This window comes from Trachurus trachurus (genome assembly GCF_905171665.1).
Source record: "Trachurus trachurus genome assembly, chromosome: 17".
NCBI lineage: Eukaryota > Metazoa > Chordata > Actinopteri > Carangiformes > Carangidae > Trachurus > Trachurus trachurus.
The window spans coordinates 14980397-15006074 of record NC_139900.1 but is presented as its reverse complement, the minus strand read 5'-3'; the positions used below and the strand labels follow the sequence as shown (position 1 = coordinate 15006074).

General features: G+C 41.2%; 2 protein-coding genes and 1 long non-coding RNA gene across 8 annotated transcripts; 1 reads left to right on the top strand and 2 right to left on the bottom strand.

Annotated features, from left to right (window-relative positions):
- Positions 1-1596: 1596 nt before the first annotated feature.
- LOC311000555 (E3 ubiquitin/ISG15 ligase TRIM25-like) lies at positions 1597-12312 on the top strand (the record flags this gene model as incomplete). Its single annotated transcript, XM_083991294.1, is given in 14 exon segments — positions 1597-2264; positions 3784-3879; positions 4026-4259; positions 4394-4553; positions 4657-4758; positions 5355-5453; positions 6775-6781; positions 7557-8163; positions 9150-9352; positions 9354-9597; positions 10488-10647; positions 10737-10793; positions 10875-10934; positions 11786-12312. Coding segments are annotated over 14 exon segments (3159 nt in total). The 5' UTR covers positions 1597-1661.
- Positions 12313-12405: 93 nt separating this feature from the next.
- Positions 12406-23886, bottom strand: LOC311000670 (elongation factor 1-delta-like). Of its 6 annotated transcripts, XM_083991424.1 has the most exons (10): positions 23661-23886; positions 23196-23218; positions 22306-22341; positions 19849-19972; positions 16950-17006; positions 15839-15917; positions 15647-15741; positions 15244-15459; positions 13121-13315; positions 12406-12533 (listed from the first exon to the last, which is right to left on the bottom strand). In XM_083991424.1, the coding sequence occupies exons 3-10, from the start codon at positions 22317-22319 to the stop codon at positions 12495-12497; spliced, it is 819 nt and encodes a 272-aa protein (XP_083847550.1). In that variant the 5' UTR covers positions 22320-22341; positions 23196-23218; positions 23661-23886; the 3' UTR covers positions 12406-12494. The 6 variants fall into 6 exon arrangements, with proteins under 6 accessions (XP_083847550.1, XP_083847553.1, XP_083847552.1 ...); XM_083991427.1 differs by lacking the exon at positions 16950-17006 and having other exon boundaries at positions 23661-23884; XM_083991426.1 differs by lacking the exon at positions 22306-22341 and having other exon boundaries at positions 23661-23753.
- LOC311000675 lies at positions 18045-19836 on the bottom strand. The gene is made up of 2 exons (XR_014596097.1): positions 18320-19836; positions 18045-18254 (listed from the first exon to the last, which is right to left on the bottom strand). It is a non-coding gene; the product is annotated as an uncharacterized lncRNA (long non-coding RNA).
- Positions 23887-25678: the final 1792 nt, after the last annotated feature.

Sequence of the window (25678 nt, the reverse complement as noted above, 5' to 3'; positions counted from 1 at the left end):
TTTATTTTCCACTTACTGAACCAGACTTCATTTAATGTGTTGATTTATTATTTAATGGCATTTTTGAATAAAAAAAATGCATTGGGAACTATGTTCAGGCTCACATTCTAAATACTTGTGCAATAATAACTTAACTGATGTACTATGGTTAGTGATGCTATATTGATTATTCATCTGCCACAAAATAACCATGATGATAATTGATTAAGTTGTTTTGACAAAGATATCCCATTTTGCTCATTTAATTACATCTACTTGTTATACATCTGCTGCTTACACACTGATACTCACAGAATAATGTATTTAACTACAGGGTATCAGTCCCTTTGTACAAAGATTTATACTTTTAATAATCGAAATCATATTTGCAATGGCGTATCAAAAGTAAAATTACTATGTCCACTACTGCGTACAAATAACATATGTGATTGATTTGTTTATTTGGGTGCACATTACTCAGCCCAGCCCACATGGGAATAGTATACATTCAAAGATTGCTAACAAGTCTACTCATAAATATGTGTTGATACTCATTCAACACAAATTTCTGCGTGAACAGGCAGTTTATCAAAATAACCAAAACAATAATATTAAAGCAGAAGTAAGCGATCCGGTCGTTTTGGCTAATGCTGCGTTCCAGGTAGGCTTTTGAAACCGTAAATTACAGCTTCAAGTCACAATTTACGACTTTGTAGTGTTCCAGGCAACCCACTCGTGTTTTTCCGACCTGTTTTACCTGTGAAAGTCACTATAACGGCCACTCGTAACTTCCGACCCGTGAACTCGTACCAGATTGAACTGGTATGACTTCACAGGTTGGAAAAACACGAGTTACGAGTTTCCTTGAACGCACCATAACAGTCCTCGTCCCTACGTCACCACATTCACGGCGTCCCTTGGCTGCACACACAGCCCTGCATGCCGTTCTCTCTCCCCATTGGATAAAAACTGTAGGATACGATAAATGTTTTCTCCTCGGCTCAGAGCAGAGCAGAGTGACTGACAGACCCGTGTTTCGGTCCAAACACTCTATGTAAGTGATTGCTGTCGGAAGATATAACTATTTAAGACTTATATTAACACAAATATATCACTTACTTCTGCTTTAAGTAGTCTTCTGTATGATATAATGGTTTCTGTCTCAGAGCTTTTTCAATGAATCTGGCTAAGACATAGATCTCCTTGAAAAACCAACTCAATCACACTCTGACATCCAAAATAAGTCGGGGTTCTTCACCTGAACTTTTTCAAACATGGATTTCCTCAGTTCATTATACAGAGGGCACTGAAAAAAGAAAGTGAAATTCATCCTCCACAATATCCAGGTCACAAAACCACATACCCTGCTCTTCAGGGACCCCCTTATACCTGCCTACTTCAATCGCCAGAGGCAATTAAGGTGCTGGATTATATAATGGAATACTTCAAACACAAAAATAAATAAACGTGTAAAAAAAAAAAAGTTATTGGAATTTAATTTTAAAAAATTACATTAAAGATCTTTTATTTTGAAAATCGTGCCTTTTAAAGATTAAAACCCCCTACTTCCTGTTCCGGTACCGCCCCCCTGTTAACACTTCCTGTAAACAAAGCAGCAGCTGCTGTCACACATATTCCTGTGTTTTCGCTCATTTTCTGTTTGTACATCAGCGTTCTGGACGATGGCTCAGGCCGGAGTCGTCCTGGACAAGGACCAGTTCAACTGCCCGATCTGTCTGGATGTGCTGCGGGACCCGGTGACCATCCCCTGCGGACACAGCTACTGCTGTGTGTGTATCCAGGACTACTGGGACCAAGACGACTACCTGGGCGTCTTCGTCTGCCCGCAGTGCCGACACAACTTCAGCCCGAGGCCGCCGCTGGCCAGAAACACGATGCTGGCCGACGTGGTGGAGAAATTCAAGAAGACCGGGATCCAAGAGGCCACCGCGGTGTCCGCAAACACCCACAGCTTCGCCGAGGCGGACGACGTGGAGTGCGACGTCTGTACCGGGAGGAAAAACAAGGCTGTCAAGTCCTGTCTGGTGTGTTTGGCCTCCTACTGCGACGTCCACGTCCGGCCTCATTACGAGTCTGCCGCTTTCAAGAAACACAAGCTGGTGTCGGCCAACAAGAAGCTCCACGAAACGATCTGTCCCCGACACGACAAGCTGCTGGAGGTGTACTGCCGCACCGACAAACAGTGCATCTGCTACCTGTGTCTGACAGACCAGCATAAAGGGCACGACACGGTGCTGGCCGAGGCGGAGATACAGCAGAAGCAGGTAACCATAATTATCATCAGGGCTCCAGGTTAGTGTGTCACTGTGCTCCGAGTTAAACAAAAAGAAAAAGTTAGTCTGGACTGGAGCACCTGGTTACATGTTTCTAGAGGAAAAGCTGAGGGGTTTATGAGGTGTAATTAGTACACCACCATACCCTTTTATGTAATATTACTTTTATACAACAGTTATACACGTGCCACATAATCAACAGCAATGAGAAACATCTGGTTGTGATTTGTTTGTGTATTTTCGACTTGTCCACGTTCCGCCTCTGGACTGTCAATAATAGACTGTTGCTATGCAACACGAACATTCTTCTTTATCTGCACTGTAGCCAGCTTTAGGCTACTTCTTGTCCCTCAAATGTGTGCTGAGGTATCTGCTTATACCCTTTTCGTCATCCTATTCTGACGGGTAAATATAATTTATTTTAAAATGTTGTTCCTGGAAGTAAACTAATCTTTGCCACAATCTCATAAATACAACAACCGTTAATAGACCACCTGTGAAGCGGAGTGATAGTTCAAAGTCCAGCCTTTTGTCCAATCAAAGAAACAACTTCCTGGTTTTCAAATTATGAAGACGTTTTTCTACTTTGCTCATCAGTTTATCACTGGGTCACTGTTTGACTATTCACTTAATGAACTCAATGAACTACCTTTCACTACACATTTGATTGAAACAGGGTACATTTACCCAACTTACCTACATGATACATAGTAATAGGGATGATTAAATCAAGGGGGAGATGAAAAGGGAGTGAGAGACACAAAGAAAGGTCTTTTTGTTTTATCCTTGGTGCTTTAACCAGTAGGCCACCAGAGGGCCCCATATTTAAAGGTTTAATCAATCTGAAACTGAAATCAAATCATCTCTGTTCTTTAGAGCTGGTTTGACTATTATATTATTAGGCCTATTATATTATACTAGTATTGGGTGTGAACCATTAATTTGACATCTTCACCTGGTCTAATGTTTCCTTTCCTAGATTGAGGGGAAGCAATAAACCCCCTGTCCTTTTTTGCTCAAACAAATGTTAATCCAGTAGGCCTATGTGTTTGAGGAGTAGAGTCATCACTAAACAAGACCTGGTGTGTTGTGATATGGATGGAACCATACAAGGACATTGTAGTTTCTTCTGTAGCATAAATGTTTCATTAAAATCATCATCAAGTTCAGGTTTGTCAAGTCTCAGACTTTTGAATTAGCCTAATAATGTTGTCAGGAAAGGAGGCTACCACGATGCCTACAACCTGTGCTGCAACAACTTGGAATCAGCTGAGACCATCAAAACCAAACTTCAGCCTCAGCACATTTAGGAACATGTTATAAATAAGGAACTTCATAAATAACAACACACACACACACACACACAGACACAACTGCATTGAAATGTTAACAAAATAACACAAAACATCGGCCTTGTTGTGTATGCAAACCCTGATGTATAATCAATAAGATACCACTCTTTCTTTGAACTGTATGTGACTTTTCTCATTTTCACTTTGTATTTCCTCAGAGGCAGCTCAGTGACATGAAGCAGAGCTCTCAGCTGAGAATTCAGCTCAGAGAGAAGGAGGCACAGGAGCTGAGACAGGCCATTTTCTCTCTCACTGTAAGTGCTAACACTCTTGAATTATTTTAACAGATCAATACAGATGATTAGATTCCCACTCCTTCCATGTTGTTCTAACCACTTCATAAGTTGACAGTAAAACTTCTTCCATCATCTTTGACTGTTTCCTTCGTGCCTCCCTCTAGCGCTCGGCTCGGGCGGCATCTGAAGAAAGCGACTGTGTCTTCACCGAACTGATTCGGTCGATTGAGCTGAAGCGGTTTGAGGTGAGAGAGCTGATCAAAGCGCAGGAGAAGACGGCCGTCAGTCAGGCCGAGCAGCTGCTGGACAAGATCCAGAAGGAGATCACAGAGCTGAAAAAGAATGAGGCTGAACTGGACAAACTTTCCCATACTGACGACCACATCAATTTCCTTCAGGTAATGCCACTCAAGTTTATATGTTTTTCTTTCTGTTGGTTTTTTTTTTTTTCAGACTTTCAGGACAGAATCTCAGTGTCTAGATACACACATCAAACTTCACTCATTCTTGGTCTCTGTGTTTGTGAATCCAGAGTTGCCAGTCTCTCCATGCTCCACCTGTGCTGTCAGCTTTGCCTTCAGTCACCACTGACCCCGGCCTCACCTTTGGTCCTGTGATGACAGCTGTGTCAGATTTTAAAGTACTGTTGCAGGAGGTCTGCCAAGGAGGATTTGTCAACATTTATGAGAAAGGTACGACACCAGTGGTCGTTACAGAGTGCTGTTTTAATCTGGTATTAGTGATTCTTTCTGTCATCTCTGTTAACGTGATTTTGTTTCTGTCTTTGATTTGTAGTGAGAAGCATAGTGATTGTAGGTTCTTCAAATGCCACCGAACAAATCGACACTATAGAGTCTGGTGATGCTGGGTCATCTACACAAATGGATGAAACAGCAGGTTAGTCCAACCCAACTCTTGGTACTTGTGCAGCCTTTTTTTTTTTTTGCTAAGGCTTTTTTGGTAGATAAATAATGTCACATTTCATTTACAAAAGACTTATATACCGTAATCTTTGGAGCCTGTTTTAGGCTGTAACATTATTTGAAAATATTGCTTTGTTTGTGACTTTATCAGAAAAAAGCTGGAAAATCCTCACTACCCTTGTTCCAGATCTCTGATCCCGAGTAAAGCGCATATATAGACCTTGAATTAATATTGTTTTCCTTGGTTAATCCACTGATCCATTTTCTGCTGCTCATCCTGCATCTATTTAATGATTCATGTGCTGTGTAAATAATCCTAGACCTTATCATTTATATTTGTTTTATTGATACATTTAACGCTATGACCGGTATAGATTTGTGCCCTACAGTAGATCTAGATCTGCACTTTGTGAACTCTGCAGAACCCTGACCACATTATCATGCGGCACAAACACCTTACTCATCTCGGTTGTTTATAGTGGAGGTTGCTGAATCTGCAGTGGTGGATGGATGACACATTGGACAGCTGAGACTCTGTACTAACAGTGTTTGTTGTTTCTTTGCTTGCAGTGATCCCCCCACCTGGTCTAGACCAAAGTCCTGTGAGTCCTCTCAACCCTTTCCTCACTCATGGAACTACTCTGCCCACGTTTGCCTTCTCACCATTTGGTAAATATAGACAATAGACATTATCAGCAACACAATGTGTTTCCCAGTAAAGAACAGTGTAGAGTTCATTTTACGCAAGTGATACAAATTTAGTGATGGAGAGAGTTAAACAAATTCACAATCTACTGTACAAGATTCATCTGGTAGAGGGAGAAGTACTGAGATATTTTACTGCATTAAAGAGGAACTATGCAGGATTTTTTATCTTAACTATGCTACATTTTTACCTTAATGAAACAGCTTTGGAGTAATAGTGATGGTTTAATAAATTACATGTAATTTGTTACGAGGGAGAATTGAGGCGCTCTGCCTTCCACCTAGTGTCTCTCAGTTGAAAACCAACTTTGCAAGATTAGTGCCGCCTCCCCGGTGTCCAAGCTCTCGTCTCTGCGCAGCATGAAACAAACGCGCCCCGTAACCCATAATCTCTTGTTTATGACAGATAAGACTACACAGATATACACATCGTAACATGTTATTTGATATATAACGCTATGTACTACTCTATTGATTGCTTTCTCGCCCGCTTCATTGTAAACAAATGCACATGGCCAAGAGGACGGTTAACAAAACAGCAGAAAAGCGACCGGACTTCTATAGTTCCCCTTTAAAACAGCAATATCACACCACTGTATAAAGTACTGTTTTGTTCCTGATTCATAGTTTCACTTTAGTACCAAACCAGGGTGATAATATCAGACAGTTAGTTCTTAGCTATCAGGATGTGCCCCCCCGGCTGTTTAGGGGTAGATATAATGATACAGGCTGTCTGTTCTGATGATAAAAGAGTATTGGTTTTAAAATTACTTTTAGACATGAGTGTCTTCAAAAATAACAGTACCAATGAGGACACTGAATGAACTGATGAATTATTGGAAAATATAGTCACTAAAAGCAACATTTTAATTAATGTCCTGTTGAGGTGATTAATCTGTAACAAGGTCTCATATTAAATGGGTTGTTTGTTAATACGTTTTACATGTAATAATCCGCATCTGTAAAAGTAACCAGTCTAGATTTTATCTAAAATATAGTGAGGCAAAGTACAAACACCTCAACATGAATGAATGTAGTTAGATTTCTGATTTAGTGTAGATGGTATCCTTTAAAGTCAAATTTACGGTTTATGGTTTTATGTCCTGTAGACCAATAATTCCTCCTCTCTCTGCCCAGGCACCAAACTCTCCACAGGATCCAGATCGAGGCATCTTCAGCGACGTGCTCACCCAAGGAGGAAATAGACTCATACCAGTATTTCACATGCACCTACACGACCTGAATGTCATCGTACTTGACTGCTCACTTCTCCTTTTCCTCTCAGAAATGCTGTACAGTATGTAGTGATACGCATGAATTATCAGCTTTGGCATTCATTAAAATAGTTTGGTTCTCAACAATAAGCTATACATGCGTCTTGCATTATAGTGCAGGTGGAAAGGAGATGAGGAACACAACTGAGCATCGCTCCACGACAATGCATTTACTTTTAAGTATTAAGCAGCAAAAACCAGGACTGAGCTCACTGTATCTTACTTCAGTATTTCCAAGGAAACTGCCTTGAATTGTAGTAAAGTTTTAGTTTTGATTAAGCCAGGCTTTTATAAACATTTTTCATTTTTTTAACCTCAGTTAACAATAATTTTGCTTGATACGTGTGTAATAATATATTGTGATTGATGACATGTGGACATTAAAAAGCAAACACACTTGTACACACTGTATGTTCTCAGAGGTGGCATTTTTATTTGCATGGAGACTGGTTTACGTTTCATTGTATTCTGTGTAAATAGGGGCATGAGGTGTGTGGAGCAGAAGTGGGAAAACAGGTTGAGTGTACACACACACAACAACACTGCAGCTTTCTTGTGTAAAATGTTTCGTGAGAAATGACTCTCTCAGGTCAGTGAATCTGATGTGAATTTACTGACTGCATACGTAGGAGAGGTGTTTCAATACAAGGTTGTTCTTTTCTCAGTTTGCTTTATCTGGGCCGGCCTATTTCCTGGTGCAGCAGGCTGTGATTGGAGGCTCCAGGGTGCAGCAGGCGAAACCTGAGTAGCTGTTATCACACCTGTGAGCTACGCCCATCTTTGTTCCTTCCAGTTTCTGTCGGAGCGTGTGGGAAATGGCAGCAACAACTATCTCTATTGAACAAGATCAGTTTTGTTGTTCAGTTTGCCTGGATGTCTTGAGAGACCCGGTGACCATCCCCTGCGGTCACAGCTACTGTTTGGACTGTATCGAAGATTACTGGAACCGACCCAAGCAGAAAGGCCAGTACAGCTGTCCTCAGTGCAGGCAGCTGTTTAATCCCAGGCCTCTGCTGAGTAGAAACACAGTTCTGGGCGAAGTGGTGGAAAAGTTTCAGCGAACCGAATTACAAGCTGCAGCTCAGCACCTGGACAAACCTGAGGACGTGAAATGCAGTGTCTGTACAGGGAGAAAGAGCAAAGCTGTCAAATCCTGTCTTGTGTGCGTGGAGTCTTACTGTGTGGCTCACCTGAGAGCCCACGAGGAACGCTGTCATGGAAAGGGCCGTAGACTGATCCCAGCTTCGGATCAGCTGAGAGAGAAGCTCTGCCCAGAGCACAACAAGTTAATGAGGCTGTACTGTCGCACTGACCAGCAGTGTGTGTGCTCTCAATGTGTGAAAGAGACACACAAGGGCCACGATGTAGTCTCAGTGGTGGACGAGAGGGCAATACAACAGGTATGTTTGAACATTTCTCAACATTAAATGATCCTTTAAGATATTTATTCCAATTCCAACATGTTTATGAACAGCTTGACTCACCAAGAACAGATATTTCTTTTTTATTCTTGTACTTATAATAGAATTAGATAAAATACAAATTATGTGGGTTTGCATACCAACATTCACACAGGACTTTACTGAAAGCAAGTTTGCAATTTTAAAGGGGAATCCCTTCGATTTTAACATGTCAAAGGTCAGATAGTATTTCTGTATTTCTCTCAGGATCAATTAGCCTAATCTATAAAGTTTCTGCTCCTCAGCCAATGAAAACAATGTGTGATGGTTATAAAGTGTGACAAAATTAACCTAATGATGCAACTAGGATTAAGCCTTTTTAAAGTTAATTATAGCAGACTGTAGATGAGCGGACGAAAAATGAAAACCACAAATTTATTTTCTGTTGTTACAAGAAAATGCAGCTTTCCTTTGCTCTTCCAATAACTAATGACTAATGATTTGTCCAATGTGACGGCATAGCCTCACCTCTGCAATGAAATCAGGATCTTTACTAAAAGCGCATAAAATATACTATGTGACTATAATATATATGACTTCACTGTCTCTTTTCTCGTAATTGAGACTCAACTTTAAACTGTAAAGCAGTGTGGTCGTGTTTTATGAAAGATTGAGACACAATAGAGCTCTGTTTCTTACATGTGGTGAAGACAGGGTCTTTTTTATTTTAGCCTGATGTTAAGGCTTCAGTGTTTGAAATATTGAACACAGGGAGTGTAAAATGTGCCCTGGTCCTGCAGCCATATCTTGTGTGTCAAAAGAGTAGATCGATAGACCAAAGGCTTTGCACTGAAATTCAGTCCTTTTGATTGTAAAATCAAAACTTTCCATCTTGAAAGTCAACCGTGGGAAAAAAAGAAAGAAAAATTCAGCTGAGCAGCCTAAGGGACTGCGCTTTGTGATATTCATCTTTTGTATTCTCTCAGAAAAAACTCCAAGAAACCTCTTTGAAGTCTGCGCACAAATTGAAGGACACGGAAAAGGAACTTAGATACATTATCAGGTACATCAAGGTGAGTGTATTTTTTAATCCAGGAGCTTCAGATGTGTTGTTGACAGACACTGTGTGTGGGACCAAAAAGTTGGCTGTGTGCACGATTCCTGGAGAACTAAGACGTGAAAAGTTGATCCTCCACACAGCACTCCACGGACGCAGTGGTGGAGGAGAGCGAGAGGATTTTCTCCAGGCTGATCCGCTCCATAGAGAAACAGAGAGAGGAGGTGAAGGAGCTGATCCGAGTCCAGGAGAGAGCGGCCGTCAGTCAGGCTGAGGAGCAGCTGGAGAAGATGCAGAGGGAGATGGCTGCACTGAGGAGGACGGAGGCTGAGCTGGAGAAGCTCTGTCACACTGATGAGCACATCCACTTCCTCCAGGTGAGGAACTAAAGCCAACAGGGAGTTTTGGGCTGTTGGTAAGATGATGTTACCACAAATAAAACATTTATTTTTTAGAGAAACAATAATGGAGAAGAGGGAGAGTGACTGACCTCTCCTGCTCTTTTCTCATATATATTTGATCTATAATGGTCAGTTGAGTTGTTACGTAATGGTTACTCATAGACTTCATTAAAAGCATGAATAAGTGACTTCATAAATGTTTTTTATGGTACTAAATATTCACTGCTCAGTTTCAGTGGCTTGTTCAGCCATAGTTTGAATATTCAGAGACACAACGATTACATGCTTACATGCATGACTTAATTATCCCTGGTATGTTGGAGGAGTGATTAAAATAACTTTTTGACCTTTGACACTCTTTTCTGGGCTCATACTTACACAATTGAAACCTTATTGTTCTTGAGAACCAGCTGAGGAGTGAGTATTTAGTACCATAAAACACATTTATCAAATCACTTATTCATGCTTTTAGTGAGGTCTGTAACAACTCAGCTGACCGACATAATGTATGAGAAAAGAGCAGGAGTCAGTCACCCTCCATCTTCTCCACTGTTGTTTCTTTAAAAATTAAAAGTTTTAATCATGGTTACATTATCTTACAGCTCAAACCCCCAAAGGTAATAATAACAGTTAAGGCCTTTCTTTTGAACCTTTTATTATTATTTTGCATAATGTGTCTTTTTAAGGGTAAGATAAAAATTTTAATAGTGACGAATAAAGTAAAAAAAAACATTAGTATATATGTCCTGCACTTCTTGACAGAACCCGTTATGATATCTAGTACACCATGAACGTCATTCATGTTTTGTCAGGGTTGCTACACATCTATTCAAATGTTCTCCACTAATTTGCTTATGTCACTGCAGAAGTGCAAGTCCCTTCATTTCCCCTCAAAGCCTGTGGAGATGCCCAGCACTGATGCGCTTCAGTATATGATGTTCAAAACCATGAGGGCATCCCTGGTTGATCTGAAGGACAGTGTGGACGAAACACTCGAAAGAGAATTCAACAAACTCTCCGAAAAGGGTGCGTCTCTTTCTGCTGATTATTATGACGATAATTATTCTATCTTTAGACATGAAAATGACACATTATCATTTTCTCTGCATGTGCAGTCCTATCACTGAAGGAAACCAGCAACCAAAGCAAGAGAGATGCTGAAAAGACCAAAGGTATGTTTGATTTTCTTGAGTTCCACAAGTTTAACAATGAATCTGTTGTTTCTTTAATGTGTAAACTCTGATGTCCAACAGCTAAAGATGCCGAGACGCCATATAACTTAGAACCAAAGACGAGAGCCGATTTCCTACAATGTGAGTACAACTATTTCATAAATTACAGTCAGAGCAAGACTAACACCATGTCACAGATTTATACCACAAACTGATTCTTTCACACGTTCAGTTTGTGTTCACACGAGAAAAGTGACCAAAGTGCAACAATGCAATGTGCAAAGGTAACTAGTTGATGAAAGAGATCCATGTGAACTCTTTGGAAAGCTGGTGCTATTTATCACATGTACAGTATAATTTCTTTTTTGTATATTTTGATAGATTTGTATAGAAATCGTACTTTGCACTTGTATATATCTGGGACAGAACAGCCTGATAAAATCTACTCAGAGCTGTATAGGGATAAGACTACACACCATGTTTCTTTTGACCTTTTTAACCAAGGTATTTGTGTCCAGAGTTAAGTGGTTTTAAATTAACAATCCACACACTACTTAAACATATGATTAACATTTGTTGTGAATGTTTTAATAGTCTTTGGTCTTTCTGGTAATTATTTTCCTGTTGATTTGTGACTGAAAGGAGGATCTCAAAGTACTTAAATTAACATGTATTTGGATGCCAATTATAATAAGAATTTAGTGGGCGACATTTCAATGAAACAGTGGCATTTAAATGTGTCCAGATTTAAGTGGTTTAAAATTAACAGCCCACACTACTTAAAAAGCTATATTTTTTCAACAAGTTATGATTGGCTCAACCTCTTATCCTTCCATCTCTGTCATTTGTTGTGAGCACAAGACTTGATTTTTGAACATTTTTTACCTTCTCATTGTATTGATGAATGATTAAGGTGAACATGTTTGTAGTTAACCTCATAGCAAATAGTCGTTGAGATCAATAAACGATGTTTGGCCATCTCCTCTGTTCAGATTACAGTGACATATCCCTGGATCCAAACACGGCCAATCCTTACTTATGCTTCTCTGATGGTCGGAGAGCCGTCACCACACGTCTAGAGCCACAGTCGTTCCCAGAACATCCGGATCGCTTCACCAGCTGGGCCCAGGTGCTGTGCAGAGCTGGGATGGCCGGGCGCTGTTACTGGGAGGTCGAGTGGACAGGAAACAAAGGGGTTTCCATTGGGGTCTGCTACAAAAACATGAGCAGAACTGGAGGAGGGAGCGACAGCAAACTGGGACACAACTCCAAGTCGTGGAGTCTGGACTGCTCGTACTCCGCCTGCTCCTTCCAGCACAATAAGGAGAGTGTGAGCATCAGCGCTCCCAGCTGCAGCAGGATAGGAGTATATCTGGACCTCAGGGGTGGGACTCTGTCTTTCTACAATGTTGCCGACACCATGGTTTTACTTCATAAAGTGAAGACTACATTCACACAGCCAGTGCACCCAGGGTTTTGGGTGGGATTAGGTTCCACCATGAAGCTCTGCTCTCTTTAAACCAAGAGAAGCAGGCGAAAGTTCAACAAAACTTGTACGTATGGGGTCAAAATATTTCCATTTCACTGAGAAGAATAATGACACAGACATATGTTTGTGCTCAAAGCTTTGCCTTTTTAATAACCGTGCAAGCCGGGAGCAGCAGCAACACTCAGGTGGAGCAGTTAAAGAGCTGGAGGAGCTTAGATCTTATTGAAGGCAGCAACATCTACACTCTGGACCTGCAGAGGAAGAAAACAAGTAAAAGTGTATATTTATTTTTTAAAAAAGTTATTATATTGTGATGTAAATGATTTTAAATTCAACAGTTTTGATAGTACAAATAAAAGAAATGCGAGATACTATATCTTAAAAGTCTGAGACCATTTAAAAAAAAATAAAGGATAGATTTCAGGCAAAAGTTTAATTGTTGGGAAATAATTACAAATTGCTGCCATTCCCATATTTATCCATCTAATGCAAAGCTGCAGTCAGAGGCAAGATGGCTTAGTCTAGCAATGACTGGAAACTGGGAAACAACCAGTCTGTCATTTTACTTAAAAGTGTCTTTTACAGCATGTAATGTTTTATTAAATTTTTGTTTTGGCAAGGAGCCATGGTAGATAAAACCTCTGTTGCCACTGAAAGTGCAGTGAGCCCCACAAATTAAATTCCATTCACCTCCATTGTTTTGAGGTGGGACCAGAATGTTTCTATTTTATCTGCTCAGGTTTTTAGAAAATCTAAACAAGGAAAAAAAACCTAACCACCTGAGAAACATCTTTTTAAAAAAACAGAGGACGTTTAAATCAAAGTGTCTGGTACTTACGAAGTCCTCAAACTTGGTGATCTCCTCCTCCAGGATGTCAGTGCCAACTTTGTCGTCCTCGACAACACAGTTGATCTGCAGCTTCTTGATGCCGTAGCCGACTGGCACGAGTTTGGACGCTCCCCACAGGAGCCCGTCCATCTGCACCGTGCGCACACACTCCTCCAGCTTCGCCATGTCTGTCTCATCGTCCCACTGATGACACACAGAGAGGTCGACACAAGTCATCACAGGATCCATGTGTCAGAGCAAAACATCGTCATACACTTACACACCTAACTTTATCTAAAAAACATATTCCATCTTTATCTATATTCATTAAAGTTAAAGCAGAAGTAAGCGATCCGATCGTTTTGGCTACTTCTTGTCAGCCGATGGAGTTAGCAGTCCCCGCCCTCGTCATGGATCTATCGGTCCTCGCCCCTACGTCACCACATTCACGCGCATCCCTTGGCTGCACACACAGCCCTTCATGCCGTTCTCTCTCCTCATTGGATAAAGGTTGTAGGATACAAGAAAAGTTTTCTCCTCAGCTTACAGCAGAGCAGAGTGACCGACAGGCCCGTGTTTCAGTCCAAACACTCTATGTAAGCGATTGCTGTCGGAAGATATAACTATTTATAACATGGAGGCTGCGGTGGAAATTATGAGCGGCATTTTCGAAGGCGTTTTAGGTGCAAACACGGGCTCGTATCGGTGCTGGAGACTCATTTGAATAAACGGCTCAGATCCATAAAAAGAGCGAAATTTGGAGGATACTGAGATGGATGACGGTGGCTTTCAACAGGTTTAATACAAATGCCACGACGGCCCGTTATTGTGACAACAACTGCACTGTTGCGAAGTCACGTTGCTGCTTTGACATTTTATTTACATTTGCTTCGCACATTGATGTGACAGCAGCGGATGTTACGACGTGCACAGCTTTGACGTCATATCGGAGCCTTAATTACCACGTTTACATGATGTTTTTTCATTCGGAATTAATTATTCGGAATTAAATAGTTCGGAATTAAAATATTCTCCTTCGAATTTACATGGAAATAATAATTCCGAATTGGGGTTTACATGGAAAACACATTAAATCGCCTTTATCGCTTTATCGCTAATCGCTTAACGTCTGGGGGTCGGGAAGCGTTCTGATTGGACAGGGGGTACACGTGTTTAGTATTTACGTCTACCGGAAGAAAACAAACTCCATTCTCGTGTGTGAAGTGAACAGGGCTGCAGCCGCAAGCCGCTCTGCTGATCCTAAACTTAACAACTTAGAAGCAGAAAGTTTCTCCTCTTAACTGCCAGCGGTGGCGGCAGCCGGGATCCTGGCAGTGAGCTTCGCCTTCCCCGCCGGAGCAGCAGCATCGGCGGCCGGGGTCTGTGGAGCGGGTTCATGAAGCCTGGTTGTCCCGACCAGCAATCGCTCTGGTCCCGACATGACTCACAACACTGCGGCTGTAATGTTATGTTGTGTGTGTTGTAGCCTACTTTTCACGGCGACACACCAATATAATACATCCATGCGACACACAGAGCGGCAAGTCAGTTGATAGCCTATCCTACGCATGCGTAGAACGACAGGAATTAATTTTAAAAAGAATAAACTTTTACATGATCGAGGAATTAATTCCGATTTAAAATGGGAATAAACCACCCACTTAATTCGGAATAAAGTTTAATTCCGAATTATATTTTCACTCGGAATTAAGTGTTTACATGGTCTTTTTAAAGCGGAATTAACTTTTATTCAGAATTAAATTTTAATTTGGAATTAAAGCTCTCAGGTAAACGGGGCAAGTGTCAGTAAATTCGAGTAAAAATACAGACATAACTTATCCCGTGCGAATGCACTGCAAGAAACACAGACGTGGGGGGGTAATTTACAAATCACTAGAGGTCCCCAGGTAATACTAATCCCGTGCGAATAGGGCTTAAGACTTATATTAACACAAAAATATCGCTTACTTCTGCTTTAATTTGGGAATGATTTCACACATTTTAAATGATTAACAAGAAATTAAGTTTCTAATTAAATTACTTCTGTTTCTTTTCATTCATGTTTCTTCCCCACAACTGTAGATTAGCAGTGGAAGCAGTACATTTAACTGAGCTAAATGACTGTTACGTACAGGCTTGACATCCAACAGGATGGATGACTTGGCGATGATGGTGGGTTTCTTGGCCTTCTTGGCTGCATAGGCTTCTAGACGTTCCTGCTTGATGCGCTCTGCCTCCTCATCCTCCTCGTCACTGCCGAACAGGTCGATGTCATCGTCATCATCGTCATCACCACCTCCGTTTTCCACCTTAACCTGTTTGGCGGGAGCAGCCTGGACCGGTGCGGCCTGTTACAGCCGATCAAGAGGGAAAATAAATTTGAGCAGTTCTGGACAGGTTCATTTTTTTGTTTTATTTGTTTAATCTGTTTGTTTGCACAGTTCAAACATGATAGTAAACAGAAAGTTATAGGACACAGCAGTTGCAGGTGAGAAAGGCAGACAGACAATAACATCAAATAAATTCTTAAGCTACCTTAGCACATGGGACAGCGGCTGATGCTGGCGTCTTCTCCAGTGAGGCCACTCTGGACTCCAGCCTCTGCATAGCTGCTCTCATGTCGGCCACCACTGAACAAAGGCCACAACAGGAAAAGTTGAGTATAAATACTGCAAGACAATACACAAGTGGGCAAAAGGCCAAATGTGGTAGAGACTCAGCACACACCTTTGTGCAGAGTCTGGTTCTCCAGCTCCAGGCTCTTCATGCGTGTAACCAACTCCTGGTCGCCTCCGTGTGAGGATGACTATGGAAAAACAAACAAAATTCAATTTAAAAAGTGCTTTGTTAGAGACTGGGGTTGACATGGTAATGAAGCAGGTCCACTATGATCCAGGAGGAGGTCTGAAGTGAATGAGCAAGCAACAAAACAAAAAGTGGTGAGGTGTAAAAAAAAAAAAAAAAAAAAAAAAAAAAAAAGTCATGCAAGGCTAAAATCTATTTAACCATGACCTGAATGAACTCCACACACACACACAATGCTGATGTTAAATTTACTCCCTCATTAGTGAGACGACTGAATATTTACCAAGTCAGCATGCAGGTTCTGTTTTAAACAAACCCTCAAAAGAAGCAACCAATTAATAATCATCTTTAGAGAACAGTTCAACATTTGGGAATAACAAGTTCTCTCTCTGAAGGTTAGATCAGGAGATTGATCCCATCGTAACCGCAGCCAGCCCAGCACAGAGACGGAAAGCAGTGGGAACCAGCTGGCCTGGGTGACTGATCCCATAGCAAAAACTACTTTGGTTTTTATATGAATTACAGTAACCGGACATGACCTTAATTAATGATGTTCAGAGAAATTGGGTGGATTTATTTCCAACAGTTTTCTTTTGTTTCCAGTCTTTGTGGTGAGGAAGGACAGATATGACAGTGGAGCTTCGCTTCCGATACAAAACACTGGATAAATCTTATTTCCCAAAAGGTCAAACTGAGCTTTATCAATTAATGAGAACTTCATACAGAAGCTACAAAAGAGAGACATAAAAATAAAATATCTGACTTTGCATAGCAACATTTTAAATGGCATGTGATGATCATGACCACAACATGCAGACAAAAATGAACTGATTTTCACCCCGAAATGAAACGTCATAAAAAACCAGTTAGTGGCGGTGTATAACGGCAGATGCAGGATGATGGGTGAGAGACGATGGTGCACGATGAAGACGTCTTAGTGATGCGATGATAGTAACACACTCCACATGGGGCAGCCAACACACCCGGCTGCGTCTCAGCCGTGCAGCACTAAAGCTGAACGTGGAGGACTTACATTTCTGTGCTGGCGTTTCTGCTGGCGCCCTTTAGGCTGCTGCAGGGCCGTTTTCACCTGCACCCGGTAATGCACAACGTTAAGGTACGAGAGGAAATACACAAAGAGAGGAAGAAAGAAAGAAGCAGCTGGAGGCAGAAAGTCAGGCGTTACACAGATCTGCAGAGGCGTCAGTAACAAGATAGAAAATAATGTACATGGTTTCAAATAAAGTTAATGAGAGATTAATTTAAAACTATCATATTTAAAAAAAAAAAAAAACATTAAATCAAATAAGAAACATCAAGAAAACCTGCAGCTCTACAGAGCTCTTCAACACATTTAATCGGATTCCTTTACAGGCGACATGTTGAAGGTGTGGGGTCTAAAAACTAATTAGTAGCTGCTCTGGTGGTGAGTGATGTTTGATCAAATTCAAACTGTGTTGAAGTATTTTTTTTCACATCTTCCCATTAAAAAAACAAAAAAACAAACTCATTCAAAATACTTCCTGAACCTCCTGTAATTTAAAATCACGGCAAGACTGAGCCGACACACTCGCATCATGCTGATACTAAGAAATAGACCGAAAAACATTAAAACCATGATGTCCTGTTTTAACATCAGCTACATGTAGGAACCACTGAGTTCTATTTTGATATACTGTAGACTTAAAATGACCACAATTACACCGTGGGCAAAGTAGTAAACAGCACTGATGTGAGGACAAACACATGAGCAACTTACTGCTCAGACTCACAGAACAACGAAGGTTATGATGATAGCCAGCAGAGGTTAGGGGGGAAAGCAGCACGAAGTAACAGAATAAACCATGCAGCAAGTTTCTCAACTTGGAAAAACAAGTCTGAGAATTTGACTCTATACTTGAAACACTCAGTACGTTTACATGTACAGCTTAATTATCTATGCTCACAGCTCGATTTGAACGTCTTGTCGGACTTCTGACGGCGGCAATATGTGTCGTTTTCAGCGGTTGATACGGCCCCCCTGTCATGTTGACTTTTCTGTCACCCAGTAAAAAAAACGTATATAAACAACTAAATAAGCTTAATAAATTCTCAACTATAGTCGGGCTGAGAATAGGATACAAATGATGGTCCACGGGATTCCTTTTTTTTCTAATTTATGAAACGCATTCGCTCGCTGGTCGCACTGTGTGAAATGCACTGAATCGGAGCCGACACCGTTTTTGTTTTTTACTTCTCTGCTCCACTTTGTGTCGCATCTACTGTTATGGAGCATGTGTACATGCATTGTCCAGTTTCAGTCTCATTAAGGCGTATACATGCTGAAGAAAATCGATTTCTAATCACATTATCTGGGTGTCTTAAATTGGAGAACTGCAATATTAGTCGGACGAACACGTTTACATGCACTTCAGTTGTCCAGTTATAGTCGAATTAAGGCAATAATTTGTTTTTTTCAAGTGTCATGTAAACGTACTGACCATTTCTACAACTATCCCCCCATCATAGGGCTGGTACTCACACATCAGTTGGTAAAGCCCAGCCACTACAGGGGGTGGGGGTTGGGGGGGTCTTTTAGCTCATATGTAGCACAGTACTCACTCCGTTTAGGGACTGCTGGATATTCTGTCGGGATTTAGCAATGTCCAGCAGGATGGGATTAAGATCGTTCTTCAACAGACATGTGTGGGTAAAGCAGTGGTGAAGCGGGAGCAGGGACAAAGACAAGAAGTAGTGCACAAAAACACACTCAAACAGAAAAACAGGATGGCCCGTACGTCCAACATCTAGGGATGAAGTTGTTACTAAAAGAATTGAGTGCTTTGAAAATGTAAGATGACTTTAAAACCTCCACAGAGCTTTTTTGGAGACAAAACCCTTGTGAATTCATGCACATAGAGGACGAACAACCAAAGTAAACAGTCAGTTCTGGGTCATCTTGTGTCTGATGTTGAAAATATAAAAGTTACAAAGTCTGGCAGCAGACCCGAGGGTGCGTGATGACCCGACCTGCACCTCCCATGGCACAGCTGTTACTTTCACTTCAGAACATGTTCACTGACAACTACTTTGCACCAAAGAAACGGTCCCAGTGCAATAAAACGTTGAGAGAAAGGCCTGTGGTTGACGCTGCGTTAACTCAGACATCATTTCTGTAAGGACATCCCATTCAGCTCCATTGTATTTAAGTAGAAATTGCAATAATTAATTGTTATTTGATAACAAATGAATCCTTTAAGCCATTTATTGAGCAAAAACAGGGAACGATCCAAATAAAAAATGTTTTTCCTCATCAGATCCTTATGAATTGAATACATAAAAAAGGACTGAAGGTTTCTTTTCCTTTCTTGTCACCTAAAAATCACAATAAGCACGGAAGGAAATCTGCATTTTTCTGTTTGGGTGAGACTCTGAGGAATCATATTGTAATTTCTCTATTGTTTCCTCAGGCCTGTGTAGTAACTCTGTCGTTGCAGCCCTGGACGGCCTGAAAAGCAGAGACAGCTGCCAAATCACCTGACCCCTCTCTCTTCTAAATCGGGTGACTTAACTCACTTGCACGCAGCTGCTCTGGGCAGCCCGAGCGCTGGTGACCGTCAATGATGTAATAACTATTGCTTTAAACCAACAGGCTGGTGACTGAACGGACAGGGGGGAGCTGAACAGCAGCTGAGAGGGAAGCATGAAGTGAGGAGGTGTCAAGCAGCAGGAGGAGCAAAAGAAGGATCCAACAGACAGAAAATGCCACAGGTGCAGGAATGAACACAAAAGGACGTCTAAAAATAAAACCATACTGTATGTCCGTGTCTTGGAGCTCAACGAACATATTCACGTAGGTCCAAGAGGATTTTGTAGTGGGACTGCAGATAAAAGTCAACCTATTGGAGGGTTAAAAACATCTTAGCATAAAAAAAGTGTATTTTCCCTCTTACCTGTTGCTGCTGTGTGGAGGGGCCGTTGACTCCCTCGTAGAAGCGTTTCTCCGCCTCATCGTAGCTGTGTTTGTCGAACCAGATGTTCTCTGTGGCGAGGCACTGCACTCCACTCATGTTGGTACTGAGGAGGGAGGAGTGGGGGACACATCATCAGACGATGCAATAACACCGACCGGCGTTTGACACTTTATCGACTGACTCGTGGTCATAATAACCAGGTGTTAGGTTGTTACAGCCAGCACAATCAGTGACGGGAAAACGGGCGACAGAAAACATGGCTTAAATGAGACGCTTTGACCCTGACGCTGCTATATTACAGGTTACAACAGCATGCGGAGTCACACAGATGGAGATGTGGGCCAAAAAGGGAGACGCAAACATCGAAGCGTAACACAGACAGTCTCATAAAATGTACAACCAGCAAGCTGACACAGGGATAAGGCACTGGGGCATCATATTATGCAACAACAGATAACAAAAAGTACAAAAAAAAGTGTGAAAATAACCTCTATGTTTCACCTCTCTTTCTAATTGTGCTGATGGGCGACTACAGCAGACAGACAGGCATTTACACATTCCTCAGTCAGTGAAACAGAGTTGCCAGGTCTGCAAAGTCTGGATTACAGAACAAAACAATGCCTGCCCACCCAGCACCCAGCACCCCCCCCCCCCCCAGTTTAAACACAGACTCGGTTAACTACAGGACTGTATGTTGATTTAAGTTGAATATAAAATAACAGGATGCAGCGGTAAGGTGCTCGTTCCAGGGATCCATGAGAATTAACTCCGATCCAGGAAACACAGTTTGACATTTTAAGAGTTTAAAAGGTTTATTAGACGCCAAAACACTGCAGAGCAATTTCATTAAACTCTGAGTTGTACCACTCTGGAAAAAAAAAGTCTTATCTTTAAACAGCAGAGATTCAGCAAAAAACACAAGTTGGACGGTGTTGCATCGGTGTGAATGTTTCGATAAACCTGCGTAGTAGCAACAATATATTTAACACAATATATAAGTTAGCAGAACCGAAAAAGGCCAAACAAAAATGCAGACAGACAACAAATTACAAAAAAAAAAAAAATCATTATGGTTAAATAAACTGAAAACACACATCAAGTCTCTCCCATTCCCTGTGTGAGAGGTGTCATACTTGTCCCTTCTGGGTCTGCTTTCCGTCTCAGAGAAGCCCCTCTTCCTCTGGTTCGGCCCCTTACTGCCTCTGCCCCCCTTTTCAGTCTCAGAGGAGGTGCGATTGCGGCCTCTACTGTTCTGGCGGTGGGGGGTACCAGAAGCCTTCACTGTGGCGACCGGATCTTGGGCGCGTCTGGAGCGGAAGGTCATGGATCCTCTGGTGTTTGGGCTCCGTGGAGAGGACGACAGAGGCCCGTTGTGGTTGTTGTTGTTGTTAGAGGCGAGCCGGCGGTGGTAGTTGCCCTCGGCCTGCTCATAGGCACTGCGGTTGTGCCAGACCCCCTCGGCCTGCATCCCCTGCAGGACGGGGCTGCGGCCGTAGGAGCCACCGGCCTCCAGAGAGGAGCTCAGCCGCTCGTCTTCGGGCCCCGAGCTCTCCGACTGGGACAAACGTGTGCGACGCCGCAGCCTCCCAAACTGAAGATTGTCTCCGCTGATGATGCCTCTCTCCATAGTGGGAACGCTAACCCCCCCGGAGGTGGCTCCTTTTTGCTGATTGTTTGGCAAAGACCGATCCATATCTCTAGTAAAGCGCCGTCTTCTTCTCTACTCACTCATGAGCCACGTTTGTAAGGAGAGAAAAGAAGCAACAGGTGGAAGCTGGAGCCATTAGTTCAGTGTGAAGTTAGCATCACAGAGGAACTTGCTGGTTAGAAACATCGGGAAAAGCTCATAAAATGTGTCGCCAATGTGGTCTTGGAGGCAAAGAGACAAGGGACTGATCAAAAAGCTTTGTTCGAAAAATATTCATTATATTTTGCTTTGCAGGAAGGGTTCAGATTGAGCTGAGTTTTTACAAAAACAAAAAATCCCAAGATAAATTACAACAGTTTATTGATCAATCTCACATTGGACTTTTAGAAAGCAAAGCCAAAAACACACAAAGCAAAAAGTAATGTGGGTAACACAAATGACAAAATGGTGAATATGGCTTAATTTGGGTTAAGATGTGATTGCAGTGTTTCCTCAATTTATATATTAAAAAACTAATACCAGATTACTTTGAAATACTTTTCTTAATTTCTCCAAATTCACACAGGTTTAAGTTTGCCTTTTTTTTTTTTTTTTTTTTTTTTTAACTTGAAACAAACCAGGTATAATATTACACCTTGATAATAATGGATATGATAGATAGAACAAGGCTACTGCTGTCAGACACAGCTGTGCCCAATTAACGAGGAAACACTGTTTGCATTAAATGTGACACAATGCCTCTTTTGAGATGTCTAAATACCCAACCTGTGCAACGGTGTCTGGCTCACCTTTGTTTTGGCATGCTGGATGATAATGTACGCTACCTATTGTGGAATCAAATATTTAGAATAATTCAACGTATTTACTGTGCAAAAATTAAAACCAAGCAAGTCTGAATTATGATAGTTAAAAAGAATCCCCAAGTTACTCTCTTTTAAAAGTTAAAAGCCTTTAATTTAACCATTTAACCTTTAAAAAACGTCTACGAATTTCGGCATACAAGCCTTCCGACGCTTTAAAAGAGAGTGCCTTGGAGATTATTTTTTAACTATCATATAATTGTCCCATCCAAAGAGCGCCCCTAGGAAACAATTTCTAAGTCCCGGAAGCGCTCCTTCACGTTCAAGCCTTAATTATATTGAAAATCATAAATCATTTCAAAGTGTAACAGTAGTTTTGCCTTTGAACAAGCAGCAAACATCACAACCCAAAGACACCGATTTCATGCATGAAACACAAATTCAAAACAGTACACAACAGTTGACATATGCACTGTTGATGCAGGAATATAACCTTAGTGGCCAGTTTATTAGATTCACCCAGTTAAAACTATGCAGCTATTCACTAACGTTACAGCTGTTTGAGGAGATGTGGTTATTTATCAATTGACATTAAAAAAAAAATTAGTAGATTTGATTTGTCAGTCATTAGGGAGGCTTGAGCGTTCAAAATGTCCTTTTGACTACTGGTACTGATTATATTGATGTCACATTAACATATTCTGGGTCTTCATGAAGGCAGGGTTAATTGCGGAGCAGTTGTTAATTTCAGCCAGGTGTGCTCACCAATAAACTGTGTAAAAAATATTTCCAGTGCATCATATAATAATTGCAGTAAACCCTCGAGCATGTGTTAGACGAGCATCCGCTGAAAAGGCAGATTCACCATCAACACTCACCTTTAGTAAATGGGGTTTTGGAGCTAATGTCCAGCAGAGAAATGAGAGACAATACAGAAAACCAGAAAAATGCAATAAACATCAGCTAACCATAGGAATAATATATTCCATTAATGTTGCAGGGATGCTGGCTAGCGTCAAGGCAAAACTATGCTTTTCTTTGCCACATACTGTAAAATAGGGGAGTGCACAAATAGCAACAACTTGTCTTCAATATCGCAACAGTTAAGGGCAAGTGATGGTAAATGGCAGTAAAAGTTTGATGTATGATCATCTGTTGCTTTAACACCGACACACCAGGCAGAGTTACGTTACACAAGTTTTTGACAGCCCCCTCCAACTTGCAGGTTTGGCTGACCACGTGGCGCTTAAAAAGTCTGAATTCAAAATGCTTAGCCGGTTTTACAAACAGTCACACTTATAAATGTCGCGTACCATAAAAAGGGGAAACTTTAATGTACTTACTATTGGTTTTATTCGACGTTTTATGGCTCGGAAACCGTCCACTGACGTGCTGCCTCGGCTGTAATCCGGCGGTGGAAGAGAACTTGCATTAGCGGACCGCCCGTGTTCTTCAGTCTCGGAGGGGGAGGGATGTTTCATTTTCAGCACTTTTTCGATTATTTTCAAGTTTGTTTGACATTTGTGAGAAACATAGTGACATATTAACTCACAACAATAAGTAATCGTCCAGAAAACGTTTAGATAAAAAGGGGAAATTCGTGTTTTCGCCACTATTCGCCCCGTACCGTAAGATTGGTATGGTCCAGTTTTGGCAAAGACTTCATTTCCCATGATGCTCGACGTGGAGCGGTAGTTAACGGACAGCTGTAAGCAGTGATTATCGTGATGTTTTGACAGGCTGTGGGGCCTGTCGCCAAACGGAACTGTGATTTTGTTGAACAACTGGGCAAAGTTGTTTGCTTTTTGTTTGTTTTTGTGTCTCTCTAGTTCGACAAATTGATGTTTGTGTCTTTTAAATCTGGATACGTGTCAGGAAAAGGAAAGTTAAGGCTAAATGTTAAAGTTCTCAGCCAAACAAACAAAAAAACAAACAGTAGCCTATCAAATAAACTTTTACCTCCCTTTTCCTGCAGAGGGCAGAGTAGGCGAGCCAATTTAAACTCACTCCAATGTATGGGTGCATGACTTCTATTGATAGATTGTGATTGATAGATTTTCTATTTTGGCTTAATTTAGCTACTTTATAGATAGTTTTCATGATTTCAGTTATTTTATTGTTTAGGCCTACAGGTTATCTTTTAATGGCCCTTGTACCCTACTATTTTTGGTGCATGGTGTTTCGATGCAGTGGCAAGTGTAATGTGATTGCAAAATTATTTATTTAAAGAACTAGTAGCCTATAATAAAAAAAACATTTACACAACTACTATAGCCTACACAACTAGGCCTATGTCCACGGTTGAAAATACTTTAGATTTCGAATTTCAGTTTAGTGTTAAAGGGACAACGAGGAGTTTTGGAAAAGCGAAGCGTTTTCACACTACATTTATGAGCCTCCGCGCGCACCGTACATTTCTTTGACCCGGCGCAAGACGGACTCATGTTTTCATTCATCAAAAATTAAAGTCAGAGGTTCAAAGAGGTTCACATACCATCGTAGTTCCGACCATAAACGGCGATTCTGCGGCGTTATTCTCATAACTCGCCATGAAGGAAACGCTGGTCGGCTCGACCAGCATTTCCGCCACCACTAATAATAACAAAATAACGATAGAGACAGATCGATATATTTAGCGAAAATGGAGCCATTAACAAGTGTGAGTAGCGGAGATTCATCCACATTAACGTGAGACTTTTTTATAACCGAATAGAAACTCCTCGTTGTCCCTTTAATTTCAAATTTTTCATCCACTTAATAATTACATTACATTACATACATTTTATTTTCAATGCACTTTATATTCAAACATAATCTCGAAGTGGTATAAGTAAATTTTACTTATAAGTCCTGTCTTTATAATACTGAGTTTGTATAGGGATGATGACTAATTGAAGAAGTTAATTTTACATAATTTGCATTAGCTGTTGTATTAAAGGACAATTCTGGGGAAATTCAACCTGGGGCTAATAGTTTCCTAATATTTTATGTCTAAAATAAGGATTCTGAAGATTTTATTTTTAATTGCTCCTGTTTTGCAGTAGTTCTGTCTGAGACTTTGCAAGACTTTGTATTACAGCTCCATTTACAAGCATGTCGGCTTTCTTGAAGTAAACAAACCTCTCGGTGTATGTTTGAATAGCCATCTGACATTGTCTGTGGGGGGAAAAAAGTGGTTTTGTGGGATGTAAATAGCCTAAACAGCGTAAGATCAGTCCACTGCCATTCATCGCTGCTGTGGCGATGCAGGGACAGACAGAACAACTGCAAAACGGGAGCAATTAAAAAATATATCTTCATTCTTTCAGGAAACTATAGCTCAAGGTTGAATTTGCCTGGAATTGTCCTTTAATACAAGGAT

Bases quoted from the DNA above. Each gene is read 5' to 3' on its own strand.
- LOC311000670 (XM_083991422.1), bottom strand. From the start codon at position 21,193: ATGACCTTCCGCTCCAGACGCGCCCAAGATCCGGTCGCCACAGTGAAG. The intron at 17,007-19,848 runs GTAAGAGGGAAA...TACCGGGTGCAG, and splicing joins CCTCCACACAGCAGCAACAG to GTGAAAACGGCCCTGCAGCA. The intron at 15,918-16,949 runs GTAAGTCCTCCA...GTTTTTCCATAG, and splicing joins AGAAACGCCAGCACAGAAAT to TCATCCTCACACGGAGGCGA.